The sequence below is a fragment of the Euprymna scolopes genome, chromosome 5, assembly GCF_053919585.1.
Source record: "Euprymna scolopes isolate OS-2025 chromosome 5, ASM5391958v1, whole genome shotgun sequence".
In the NCBI taxonomy this organism is placed as follows: domain Eukaryota; kingdom Metazoa; phylum Mollusca; class Cephalopoda; order Sepiida; family Sepiolidae; genus Euprymna; species Euprymna scolopes.
The window spans coordinates 39,377,014-39,390,440 of record NC_136486.1 but is presented as its reverse complement, the minus strand read 5'-3'; the positions used below and the strand labels follow the sequence as shown (position 1 = coordinate 39,390,440).

At 32.2% G+C, this 13,427-nt stretch overlaps 1 protein-coding gene across 25 annotated transcripts in view; it reads right to left on the bottom strand.

The window, feature by feature from the left end:
* The window catches only part of LOC145276773 (cyclin-dependent kinase 17-like), a 534,353-nt gene that overhangs the window by 79,599 nt on the left and 441,327 nt on the right, over positions 1-13,427 (bottom strand). For all 25 annotated transcript variants that reach the window (XM_080128044.1, XM_080128029.1, XM_080128036.1 and 22 more), the window contains one exon: positions 3,513-3,634. In XM_080128044.1, coding sequence (XP_079984170.1) covers positions 3,513-3,634 — 122 coding nt within the window. The remainder of the gene's footprint in view (positions 1-3,512; positions 3,635-13,427) is intronic.

Genomic DNA, 13,427 nt, shown 5'->3' with positions numbered 1-13,427 from the left:
CTTTTTCCTAAAAGTTCGACCTGTGGAGCATTAACATGGAAGTGCTTCATTGCAAATTATGGCCATTTTCAAGCCTAATGTCAAAAAATACATGTCAAGCTGTCCTCTTAAGTAATCAAATTTTGTTAATCGTTTTACATGGTTTTGTTCTTTTTACTGTCATAACTTGTCAAGGCCAGATGCCACTCGAGTATAAGGGTTGATGAGATGAAATGACTGTCAGAACAAAATTCATATACTTTTAAGGACGGTTCTAGATAGGAATCTGTTGACATTGGTTTGGCAATGTGTTCCAGAACATTTTGCCTAAAACTAGGCATGCTGAAGAAGAAGAAGTTTTTCTTTATCATGGTTACAAGATGAGGCAGCATCCTGAACAGATTATATATATATATATATATATATATATATATATATATATATATGGAAGAGTTAAACGTAGAGAATAAGATCAATTCTTTAAGAGGAGATTTAGCGGGATAATGCAAAGCTCAACAGATTGGAGCTTATATAGAAATCAATAAAGTAAGAAAATGACAATATAAAACTATATTGATGTATACCCTTATTGAATAAATCTATATATATTAGTATATATTAGTATATATTAGTATATATTAGTATATAGTTTTATATCGTCATTTTCTTTATTTATTGATTTCTATATATGTATATATCACACTTAGAGTATTTTCAGTCATAGGAAGAAATTCTGGAAGTAAGAGGCCCAGATCATAAAAGATAAAATTTGAAGCACAGTCATGTCTTACAAAGGAGTAGAGATTTGAGCTAAATCGAGCACTTTCCATTATGATAGAGTAGAGAGAGACTAGCAATGTCTCTCCTGTGAGAAAAGGGTTGTAAGGAATAGAAAAGATCATCTCCCACTAGATTTTGAAGTTGATTCTGAATTCTGTCTTGGTGACAAAGAGTGCTCTGAGCACCAACTCCCCACTTGTGGCATCAATGCTCCATGTTGAGATTTATCTGGGTTATATAGGGAGAAGATTGCATCAGAAGTCGGGTACTTCCTGGAGTCGTAGAATGAGCTAACTATTTCTCCAGTGTGTCTAGCAACAGATTGTATGGAAACCTTTGCTTTTAGGTTCAGAGTGAAAATCAGTATTAGGTGCTTCTTCAAGGAGAACCATTCATTTTGATTGGGATAAAACAAGAATTTAGGTCATTAATGATAGAAGGAGAGAAGCTTGGTTTTAGAAGAAATTGATGAGCCACTCCCCCTCCATTTCCTCACATGCTTCAGATCATAAGAGAGGGAATCAGTAAAAGTTAATCACCAATGCTCTTCAAAGTGCTGCATAGACAGTTGTGTTGTCTGTGTAGTTGTCAACAAATGATCTCAGAATATAGCTAGAAATGTTAATGTAGATTAGGAAGAGGATTGAGTCCAGGATAGATCCCTAAAACATGCTGCTATTGATACTATGTGCTCCTGACTTTGAACTTCTTTTCTAATATTGTTTATCATCCAACTGAGTCTCATTAACCCTTATCCTCAGATGGCTTTTGGCCATAATAAGTGGTAAATTGTTGGTAATAAAAAAATATTGACTATTGAATAAACATTGAATGTGCTCTGATGAACTTATAGCTCTTGTGCTCCCTTGATGTACATAGACCAACCTGACAACAACCCCTTCACTGTTGAAGTCTCTACATGCCGGAAAGTCTTCTACTCTAATAGTTTCTTCCCTCAAACTGATAGACTTCGGAATTCCCAATTTCCTTGACTGTATTAACCTACAGAAGATTAAATGTAATATGAACAGATATCTTATTGCTCACTCTCCCCAGTCACCTATTAGACACAACCCCAATTTTTGGAGTGAGAGAAAAAAAATGTAGTACTTTAAATTGTATTTTTCCTTGTCATTTTTCTTAAATATCAATTTTTATGTGACAACTTCAGAATATATTGTACATTAAATTAAGTAAAGTTTTGACAAAATTAAAATATTTTTCTAGATATAAAACAACAAATTTTCTGATACTTCTTGAAGACTTCTTAACTAATATATCTTAAATATAGAAAAAAAGTCTTATCTAATACTTATGAAAGGAAAAGCCTATCCTGTGTCTCACTCTATCCTTGTGGGAAAGCGATTAAATAGGAACTTATGTAAATAACAATTAAATGTCGATATTGATTTATTTACATGATATCTAATGGAGTTGGTGAAACTTATACATGACGACATTAGAATGATTGGAGACAAAAAAAAAAATGGCTAAGCTTATGACTAGAATATTTTCAGGCTATTTCTGGAAACAGCATAATTAGTTCCTAAAGCAAATCTGAGAAGCAAAAGAAAAGTTCTAAAGAAATTATTAAAAAAAAAATTTTTTTTCAATATATACAGCTAAAAATATCTATTCACTGAGAATATAGAGAAACCATTCAATACATCCTAGATAAAACAAGAACCATGAAAACCGCAAAAGGGCAGAAAGTCAGACAACTGACTTTTGTTGGACAAAACTATTATAAGCAAATGTGGATTCACTTTATTCTAAACAATCTCATTAAAAAAACAAAAAACAAAACAAACAAAGACATTAATTTTTCGTTTTATTTAATGTTTTTAAATGTGCTCAACCATCTCTATAAATAATCTCTGCCTGTTAGCAGGTTCGTCCATCTGTGATACTTAAATTTAAAACAGCATTTTCAATGGGTTGTGATTGTAAACGCATGATCACTACACGCTGTTGATTAAGGTTTAGGGGACAGCTGCTGATCCTTATATCTAGGCTCTAGTGCTATTAGATCAGGCTGTCTGAAGATATTACCTTCCTGACTTAGATGCATCAAACATTCACGTTTTTTTTGGTCCTTTCCTTTTGCAAAACTTAATCAGGTTTTGCAAAAACAGAAACAACAATTTTCCTCTACAAAACAACCAGAATTAAACATCATGAATTTGAAGATGTAAAGAATTTAAAGTATAAAAATTTTTGTCAAAATGATTGAACCCGAAACGGGTTGATATGTCACAAAACAAAACAACCAAACTTTCAAGATTCGGGGGAAAAGTCTTTTCAGACTGTGTTTGCTCTACCATCTTGCATTGCAACGAGACACGAGTCCCATATGCTTCTGATTTGCAAAGGCTTTGGCATAATGACCAGCAGCAAACTATAGAAAGCCATGCTTCATCAGTAATTTGGTGTTGGTGAGACTTGAGATGCTTTATGCACTCGGCACCTCAGATGTTTTGGCCAAGTACTGTGTACCACCTTTTGCATTAACTTCATACACTAGAGAGCATGGTAGACTGAATAAAATATGGCTTGAGTGTGCAAGAAATGATTTGACTAATATCAACACTTCGGATCGAGAGCAGGCATAAGATGTTTCCTACCCCATATTCTGTGACATACCAAAACTGAATAATCATGATCACAGATTGAATGGACTCGGCTATGCATTCCTGTTTTGAATAAAAATGAAAAAGTTAAAAATACAGAGAAAGCAATGAGAAAGGCCTTACCTCATTATAACGAGGCCGTCCTCGTAATTTTACAGGGGATATTTCATCTTTCTCATCGGATGTCCCTGATATGTCTTCACTCTCACCATCTGATCCAATCCGGGGATTTTCATGGACAACACCTGTAATTAGAGAAACAGTGGGCAAATTAAAGATAAAGAGGCAAAAGCAAATACCGTACTTTCCCCAAGGATATTATGGTCCCATGTTTCTAAGGCTAAAGAATAGGAATTAATTATATCTTATTCATTTATTGATGACTATTATCCTCATCTTTTAGTGGTTGTTTCACAACGTTTCGGCCAACTATTCCTCTGGTCTTCGTCAGGTGATTACCATGACAGGAGAGAAACAGTAGGTCTCAACATCATGAAACAACAACTAAAAAATTAGGATAATAGTCCACAATAAATAAATGAATAAATAATAATCATCTCAATAAACATTCCAATTAATTAAATAATATATAATTACATTTTGTTTTCTTTAAAGATGTGCCATCATAGCAATTAAAATATCTGTATAATACAACTGAAAATACTTAATATCTAAATTGAAATGCGACAATGTACAATTAATAACATTATGTATGAAACTAGTAACAACATTTTAAAATGCTTAACACAATACAATTTCATGCTAGGATGATAACTTTAGCTAATGTATTCCCTGAAATAATGTGAGATTGTTTTTTTAGTGACTGACTTCAAATGATACATACATTGTTTTGGTTTCACAAACAAAAAATCATTACGAAACTGGGGGGGGGGAAGGAAAAATATAAAAAGTATAATAAAGCAAAATAATTGTGATTTTTTAAAAAGTTTACTGAGATGTATATTTTTTTTGTAAAATGTTTTTTCAATTATATTTCATCTTTGTGTATAGCAATCCTTATATATATATAACTTCTTGCCCATGAAAAACGGGCAAAAGTCATAGCCCGTTGACTAAAACTGAATGCTTTATGCCAAATTAATGGTTTAAAATAATTAAATTTGGTCTAATTTTTGTATTAAATATTAATCTCTAAGAATACATTGAATGAATACCATAATATTTAGTTTGTTGCACATTATAATAAAAGTCCATAAAAAATTACAGGAAGATCAGCAGAGTAGTTTCCAAGGCAATTTCTAGAGTAAATGTGGTATTGTGGTGACTAATCCCCATTACTTACCCTGTATACTCTTGCTGTGTATCAAACAGATACTATAAACTTCGTTTGCTGCACCTTATCATAAAGGTCCATACAAAATTTCAGCCAGATTGGCCAAGTACTTTCCCAGAAAACGTGGAATGGACAATCATGCATACATACTAATATGACTATTAAATTTTTTTAAGAGAAAGCGACGACTGCGTGAATCAAGCCTGAAGTTTTTCTCATCTTATTTTTCGAGTTACTTTGAGATTTGAGTACTTTTTATTTTGTAAAAATATATAAACACATACAAACTCATGAAAAATATTATATATGCATATAAGATTATGTCTGGGTAGGTTTATCCATTAAAGGTGTCGAGTGAAATTTGAAAATCAAATAAGAGATGTGTTACATTTAACACTTTAAAGCGAAATAACGCAATTTTTTTTTAACCTTTATAAAATAAACGAATGTTTATTTTTAAAGAGAGAGAGAGATATATATTTCGGAGATATACACTCCTTTTTCCATCTGTATATATATATATATATATATATATATATATATATATATTCCTCTTATTCTTCGTCATGATGTTTAATGGAAGAATTTTAAGTGAAGTCCACTTGATGTTAGCTGTGGTTTTTCTGTAGCCGGATAATTATGTGTGGTCGCGCATGATTTGAAAGTCTGGGTAGGTTTATCCATTAAAGGCATTGAGTGAAATTTGAAAATCAAATAAGAGACGTGTTACATTTAACACTTTAAAGCCAAATAACAACGTTTAAAAATAAACATTCGTTTATTTTATAAAGGTTAAAAATATTACCATCATTCAGTTGCTTTTAATCTAGCTCTACTTTTGAAATATATACCTTACATATCTATAATATAAATATATTGTAATTTCAAAAACTAAGTTTTCATTTAAAATTCAAATTTGAAAATTCAAACATTGTGGAATAAATTGAAAAATAACTGCAACTTCTCTTCCAATTTCGGATTTTGTAATCATGGCCATCTCTTTTAAAGTTGCTGAGTTCTTTTTCTTAAAAAAATTGATAAAATAATTACTTGAATTATTCTGCGCTACGAAACAGGTGTTGTCAAGAATTGTGCATCCCAACGTACTTAAAGAAATAAAAGGTAAGATGGTCAACATCTTGAAATTTGGAATATAAACTATTGTCATTTATTTATATATACTCTGTAGTTACATTGAACTTCATAAATTAAAGGACTGGTATAAATAAAAGGTGAAATATAATTAAATAAACATTTCGCCATAAACATATATATACTAGCAAAAAAATTAAAAAAACAAGAAGGAATAACTTCATATCTGTATTTTTTTCAGATATTACAATTGTTTCGACATCAACCAGACAATTTTAAATTTTATGTTATTTAAAAATTTTCGTAGTGAACATCTATAAAATAATACAAAGTACAAATACAAAATGCATAGTATATATATATATATATATATATATATATATATATATATATACACACACACACACATTATTTCAATAAAATGTTCAAAATTATTAATGAACTATATGTTTAGCCATTATGCACTTTTTTCTAATTTCAAAACTAATTTTCATTGAAAGTGATAACCAGTAATACATTTTAAAGTGTTGATTAATCTTTGGCTTGATATGACAATTATATTTCTCGATATTAATATAATAAACTAAAAATAAACAAAGAGAAAATTACCTGGCTTTGAGAGAAAAGTTCAATCATGCCAATTGCCAAAGATTAAACATTGCCAATACATTAGATACGTTTCGTAAACAATTGTTACCACTATTTTTCTATTTTGTGTTTTGCTATCTACTATATTCAATGCATTTGTAATCTTGTTTGTTGTAAGCTGTTTAAAGTTAAGTTTTGTGAGCAGAGTCAAAATTTCTGAAAATCTATTTGAGTATATGACCCAACCCGCCTCGAGTTTTTGTTAAGGGTTTCTCACAAGAATAATACGGTACAACATTTTAAAGCAATAAACGGATGTCGGATGAAACAATTTCACAACACAAACACCTGAAAACAAGAAAATTAAAAAGACCCCAAATTAATATTCGGTTTAACACCAGTTTTACATCCTGGCATGTGTTGGATGACTTAGGTTAGTCTAGAAGTCAATTTCTATCTTTCATCTGGTTTTTATTTCTTCTTCTTTCTCTCAAATCTATACTTATCAATTGCTCATGTTTCCGTTGGCCTTTCTCTGTGAAGCGAACCTGCTACCTAAACTCTTCTACATCTACTAACCCTCAAACTATCATCCATTCTTTCAACATAACTATACCAATAAAGTCTCAAGTTGTACACATATATCCCTATATTCAGCAAATTAAATATCTTTTTATGAGATGATTAAATAGCCTTTCTTTAATACTCACATTACACCTCCATTATGGAACTTAGTCAAAGAGATTGTTATTGTTGTTGTATGGCATTCAACCTAGGTGGGTTGAACCGGCTTCAAGGAAATATTAAATTCGCAGGCGATCCTCAGTCGCCTGTATAAGTGAAAGATAAAAAAAAAAAAATTCTAATAGCAATAGTTTTGTTGGTCTATTTTGCAGCAAATCAACTCGTTTTAAGTTATGTAATGTTAAGGTACACTGTAAGCAATTCATGATATATGATCAATTAAATAAAAGTTGCTATTTCATCCATAACTGAAGAAATTATAGGTTCATAATTTTAACATTAAACGAAATTAATAATGAATTGCATACTCACTCTCTAACCATAACTCTCTGTGAAGAGCTTCACCGCATGATTGATAACAAAACTTCCACCCAAGGGACAGTTGTTCCAATATGTCAGCATATGTAAATTAGCATATTGTACTAAAGTTTTTGCTAAAGGCATCTTCAGAGTTGTATCTTTTACGGGAAGGATTCCCCATCTTCCCATATACAGTGCCTGTTATTTCAAAATGATTACGTAGCTGATACTGACTAGACTAAACGTCACTTAACTTTGGTTGTCTAACAAGAACCGTTGTATCAATATGACTACGCTATATTTCATTAGTATATATTTTCAAATCTATGCTAACCATTGATATAATTTTACTAATGTTTATCCTCTGATGAAAAGGGCTTATTTTTGAAAATCCATGGGTTAAGGATTTTTCTTTATTATAATTCCTTGTTTGAATTTTTGATGGATTAATAAATTATAGTAATTTATTCAATTTTTGTTTTCATCACCAATTTTTCTTGTGCTCTCTCTCTCTCTCTCTCATATATATATATATGAAACTACTTGTTTCCTGAAATTTTAAACGTTCCGTTTTCAGCATCCTCAAAAACCTATAATAGGGTAATTTTAAAAGAGTTTTTGAGGGTGGAAAGATACTGCAATTTAACTGAAACCTTTTATGACAGCAAAAAAAAAAAAAAAAAAAAAAAAAAAAGTGCCAAAATAGTCTCTGGATGATGGATGATCCCCTTAATGCATGACCTTAAGGGCAAATGTCACATAGCACACTACACAATTCAGGTCATTACCTTTCCAACGAACCTTCATTTGTTAAATTCTGATCAATAGTTGCTGAGATTTGGAACTTATAAAATTGCAAAAAGAGGTGGTATATCTATCTATATATATATTAGTGGCCTGGCAAGGCCACAGGGGAGACAAGCGAAGCAGCAAAATCGAAGCTGCCTTCCAGGACACTATATATAAAAATGTAGGGAAAACAACCAAAGTAACAAAACCCAAACTGCCTGCCAGGACACCATATCTACAAATGTAGGCAAATTTGGGCATATTTTATTGGTTTGAAAATATACCGTTTATTTCGGCATATAAGATGACCCTTAAAGTTAAAAAATCATCTTTAAAAACCAATAAGTCATAAAATACCGGGTATTGTAATCTCTAGCCTAAGCTAAACAAACATGGTTTCATGATTTAGAAGTCATCATATAGAACCGATATATGATAAATTTATGAAAATTTGCTCCAATTTTTCCCCCTGTCTTATCTGACGGTCGCCTTATACGCCAAAATATATGGTAGGTTCTTTTTCCACCAATTGTCATAAAATTTTAACCATAGAATAGTATTATAATCTTCAAAAAACCTGCAAATTTTCATGTAGTTTCATCCCAAAGAACCAAAGATATGAGCATTTCAATATTAAATTTGGCTACGAGTATAAGTATATCCATATGCGTGGATATATCACTTTTTTGGCAATTTTATAAGTTCGAAATCTCGGCAACTATTGATCAGAATTTAACAAATGGAAGCTCGTTGGAAAGCTAATGACCTGAATGATGTAGTGCACTATGTGACATTTGCCCTTAAGGTAGTACATTATTGTTTCAAAATGTGGGGGGGATCACTTTTCTATATCAATTTAACGTAAAATGAGCACCCACTTTATGGCCACCATTGGGGGGGGGGTTTAGACCAACACAAAATCTACCCTAAAAAATTTGTTTTCTATAGGTTTTGGGTGTGCTGAAAAGAATAACATTTAAATTTTCTCCAAATAAGTATTTTTCTAGTTATTAAGCAAAAATATGCATGTGCTTGCATGTACAACAATGTCCACCACTTATAAGAAAGAATTACATTGCTTAATAACCGGAAAAATACTTATTTGTGAAAAATTTAAATGCAATTTTCGTTTTCAGCACACATTGACTGTTGTTGGGATTCGAACCTCGGACCTTATGTATTTCAGTCCAGCGCCTTAACTCATTACGCTATGATGCCATAGACAATTTACTGTTTAGTTTTTTATCGTTTATCTGCTTACATAGTTTTTGTTGTTGATTTTTTAAACGATATTAAGGTTAACGTCTCCGCCTCAGAGATCCAGTGTTTTTCTTAGAAAGTCGCCCATTTTTTATTTGGACGTTATTTATTTATTATTCAAAAAAATACATCCAAATAAAAAATTGGTAAATAAGAACCTATATTTTCAAACCAATAAAATATGCCCAAATTAGCCTACATTTGTATATATAGTGTCCTGGCAAGCCGGCTTCAGTTTTGCTGCTCAGGATGAATTTTGCTTATGTTTTTTTTCTTGCTTGATTGTCTCCCCTGTGGCAAAACCACAGGGGAGACCACTAATATATATATATAACACATACACTAAAGGGGAAGCGCCTGGCTTTGGCCGGTTGTAAAATACACTTAAATATGATATTTTAATTTGTCTGGATTTCATACATACTAGCCTGAGTGCCTGGCGTTGCCAGAGTGTTTGGAGGTGTGTGTGTGTTGGAAAAAAAAAAAAAAAAAAAAAAAAAAAGTGGTAGCAGACAGACGGTCTCGAATCCATACTACGAAGGAGGGGAAAAAGGTGAAAAAGAAAAACGTGATGTCTTTGCTGTTGCATCCATCGCCAAACCAGAAGTGGCGAAGGTTTAAATTAAGGCTAGACAATCGAAAAAAGGGGATGACTTTTGAAAATATCTGCAAAAAAAGCAACTCCTCCTTGTAGAAAAGGGTGAAGGAATTAGTGTTTTTGGCCAATTTTTCAATATTTGTCATCCGAAGGGCCAAGCTTCAAAACGATACTGATCTTGTGAAAATCCGCTGCCTCTGTCATAAGTTTTAGGCAGATATACAAACAAACATACATGCATTTACACAGACAGGTGAGATTTATATTATAGACTAGCAGGGATATCCGGTGTTGCCCGGGTGTTGTGAGGTGTATGGGCAGGGGTAAATCAAGACAAAATGAAAAATAAAGAATAAGCGAACGTAATAACCATGTTTAAATATAACTTTTTTTAAAATCGGAAAAAAAATTTAAAAAAAAAAAAAAAGCAAACGTGATGCAAAATAAAGAATAAGCGAATGATGTTAAAATTCTTAAAAAAATCGGAAAAACAAAAAAATAAACAGCAAATGTGATGGAAAAATAAAAAAATAAAAAACGAACGAAAAAAAATGGCATAAATAACCCTGTTTTAAAATAGAAATTAAAAAAAAAAAAAAATCTGGTATCTCGGATCGAATGTGCAATCTTAAGATAACGACGCTGCTACTATACCGCCTGGTCTATGATCGTGTGAGCGAAATTAGGTCGGTTTTATTCATATTTAAACTAATTCAAGAAAGAACGTTTTTTGTGCATGCGTGTTTGGCTAAATTGTCATGAAGGAAAGATTTTTTGCTACTCCTCCCTGTAGAAAAGTGCCTAGTTGAGGGTGAAGGGATTAATGTTTTTAGCCAATTTTTCTATATTTGTTGTCCAAAGGGTTGAGCTACCAAATGATACCAATCTCATGAAAATCTGTCACGTCTGTCGAAAGTTTTTGCGAGACATACATACATACATACATTTAAACAGACAGGTGAGATTTATATTATAGACTAGCGAGGGGTACCCGACATTGCCAGAGTGTTTCGAGATGTGTGTACTCGGGCGGGGTGTTAATCAAAACATAAGAATAAGCGAAGTAAATACTTTAAAAAATCGAAAAAAAACAAAAAAAAACTAACGTAAGGTAAACAAACGATGTTAAATATAAAAATGGGAAAAACAAAAAAAGAAAACGCGAAAAAGAAAACAGAAAAACGAAGGTTAAAACTTCCCTGTAGAAAAGACCCCCCCCCCCATTCCTGTAGAAAAGTGCTGATTTCAGGGTGAAGAAGTTAACGTTTTTGGCCAATTTTTCGATATTTGTCGGGCGAAGCTTGAAAGTTTAAAATGATCTGGCAAAAATCCGTGACCCGTGTCGAAAGTTTTTGCGAGACATACAAACACATACATAACATAAGAATAAGCGAAGTAAAAACTTAAAAATTCGAAAAAAAACAAAAAACAAAACAAACGTCAGCCAAACGGTTTCGATATTAAAATTTAAAAAATCGGTGGGTACCCAGATGTTTTTGGGTGTGTGTGGTCGGTCAGGGGTGAGGTTGTTAATGAAAACCTAAGAATAAGCAAAGTAAAAAACAAAACCCCCCCAAAAAAAACAGAAAAACGAACGTTACATGAAAAATGGGTTAAACTACCCCTGCTTCAATATTAAAATTTAAAAAATCGAAAAAAAAAAAAAAAAAAAAAAAGATATCTCACACCACGATTCGAACCCAAAATATTTAGATAATGAACCAACACTCTAACCAACTGAGCTAACACGACGTACATGAAATTTAATCAGTTCTTCAACTATTTAAACTAAATCAGGTCATGACGTCATCTGACGCATGCGTAGAACCGATCTCGACATGAGAGGACGGTTTTTGTTTATTTTTACTTGACTTTATCAACCAGATCTTTGGCACTGCTACGATTTTTACTTTGCCACCAAAATCAACAGTCTAGATCATTCTTATGACTTTTTCCCATGTTGATTGTAGTATAATGCTGATTCACCCTCCCAGGTTTTGCTTTCTCTCTTTGAGAAGGGATCAATTTATTGCTAATTGCCTGAGGCACCCCTACTGGCAAATACCAACAGGGCTGCCCAAGCATTTTTTGCAGGCCACAGTGCTCCTCCTTTTCAATCTCACTTGCCTGACCCTTGTAGCTAATCTTTCTGCTGTGGGGGGGGGGGGATAAATACTTCACATACCAGATCTACAAAAACTGTGCATATTTATTAAAATTTATCATGCTAGATGCAAAGCTTTTCAATCATAATCAATTTGTTATAATAGTCGCGTGAGAAGAATTGGTGAGATGATGATTATTATTATTATTATTATTATTATCATCATCATCATCTCTACATGTAATAAAATGGAAACAATTATTCCAGTCTAGAAAAAAAACCCATAAAAAAAACAAAGCATTAAACACAGATGTTACATATATTTCCTATATGCTCACATTAGCTTCCCATATCTGGTGCATGTTTTGCTGATATTAGCATTCACTTCTTATCACTTTAGTAAATTCCTCTTTTTGTTCCAAGACTATTCACTCTCCCAAACAATTCACTTTTATAGCTGGTAGGACGATACTTACCATCTAACTGTTTCCTCCTCACACATTTCCATCATACACTGGAGCAGATTATCCAGAGTAATATCCTTCCAGTGATGATCAGTATTATTTACTTTTCAACAACCATGTTTTCCTAGTTATTATTATCATACAAATCAAACACAAAATGACAGTTTTATACAATTGCTAATTATTGCAGAAACAAAACTTATAAAACAGAATTGGCACCATCAAGCCCTAATCTTCATTTTTGATGTCCCTACATAGCTCCCACTCTCATTTAGAGACTAACCTACTTATTTTCAGTTGACCTGGAAAACAGTTGGCAGTCTGACACTTAGCAAAGGGTTAAGAAGACCTTACTAATCTGCCTTATTAGAATTTTGTTTGGCGTTTTATTTTTCATTCTTTTGAGGTGTTTGTAGATGTTCCCACTCCCCATCATTCGTCATATATATAATTTGTATATTAAATTTATAAAAATCATTGAGGGTCATTTAAGTAGATTTAAAGTCATGCAGTGAATCTAACTAAGAGCAATCAAAAGTTTTTGTTGTCAAAAAGAATGACACTAACCCAGCCTCTGTCCCCCAAATGTGGTGTAATGCTTAAGTTAAATTTATATTTTGTAACTTTTTATTAGACTAAGTAAATTAGTCTATCGGCCAGAAGCAAAGTGTAGTATCTGTTCTGATAGGTGCTTCATTTTTTCTATCCTTGATCAATGAAAGAGAAATACTTCTAGACTAAAGCAGTTTTAATGTAAAATAACCTTTTTTGGCAAAGTTGGATTTTACTCATATTAAAAACTGAC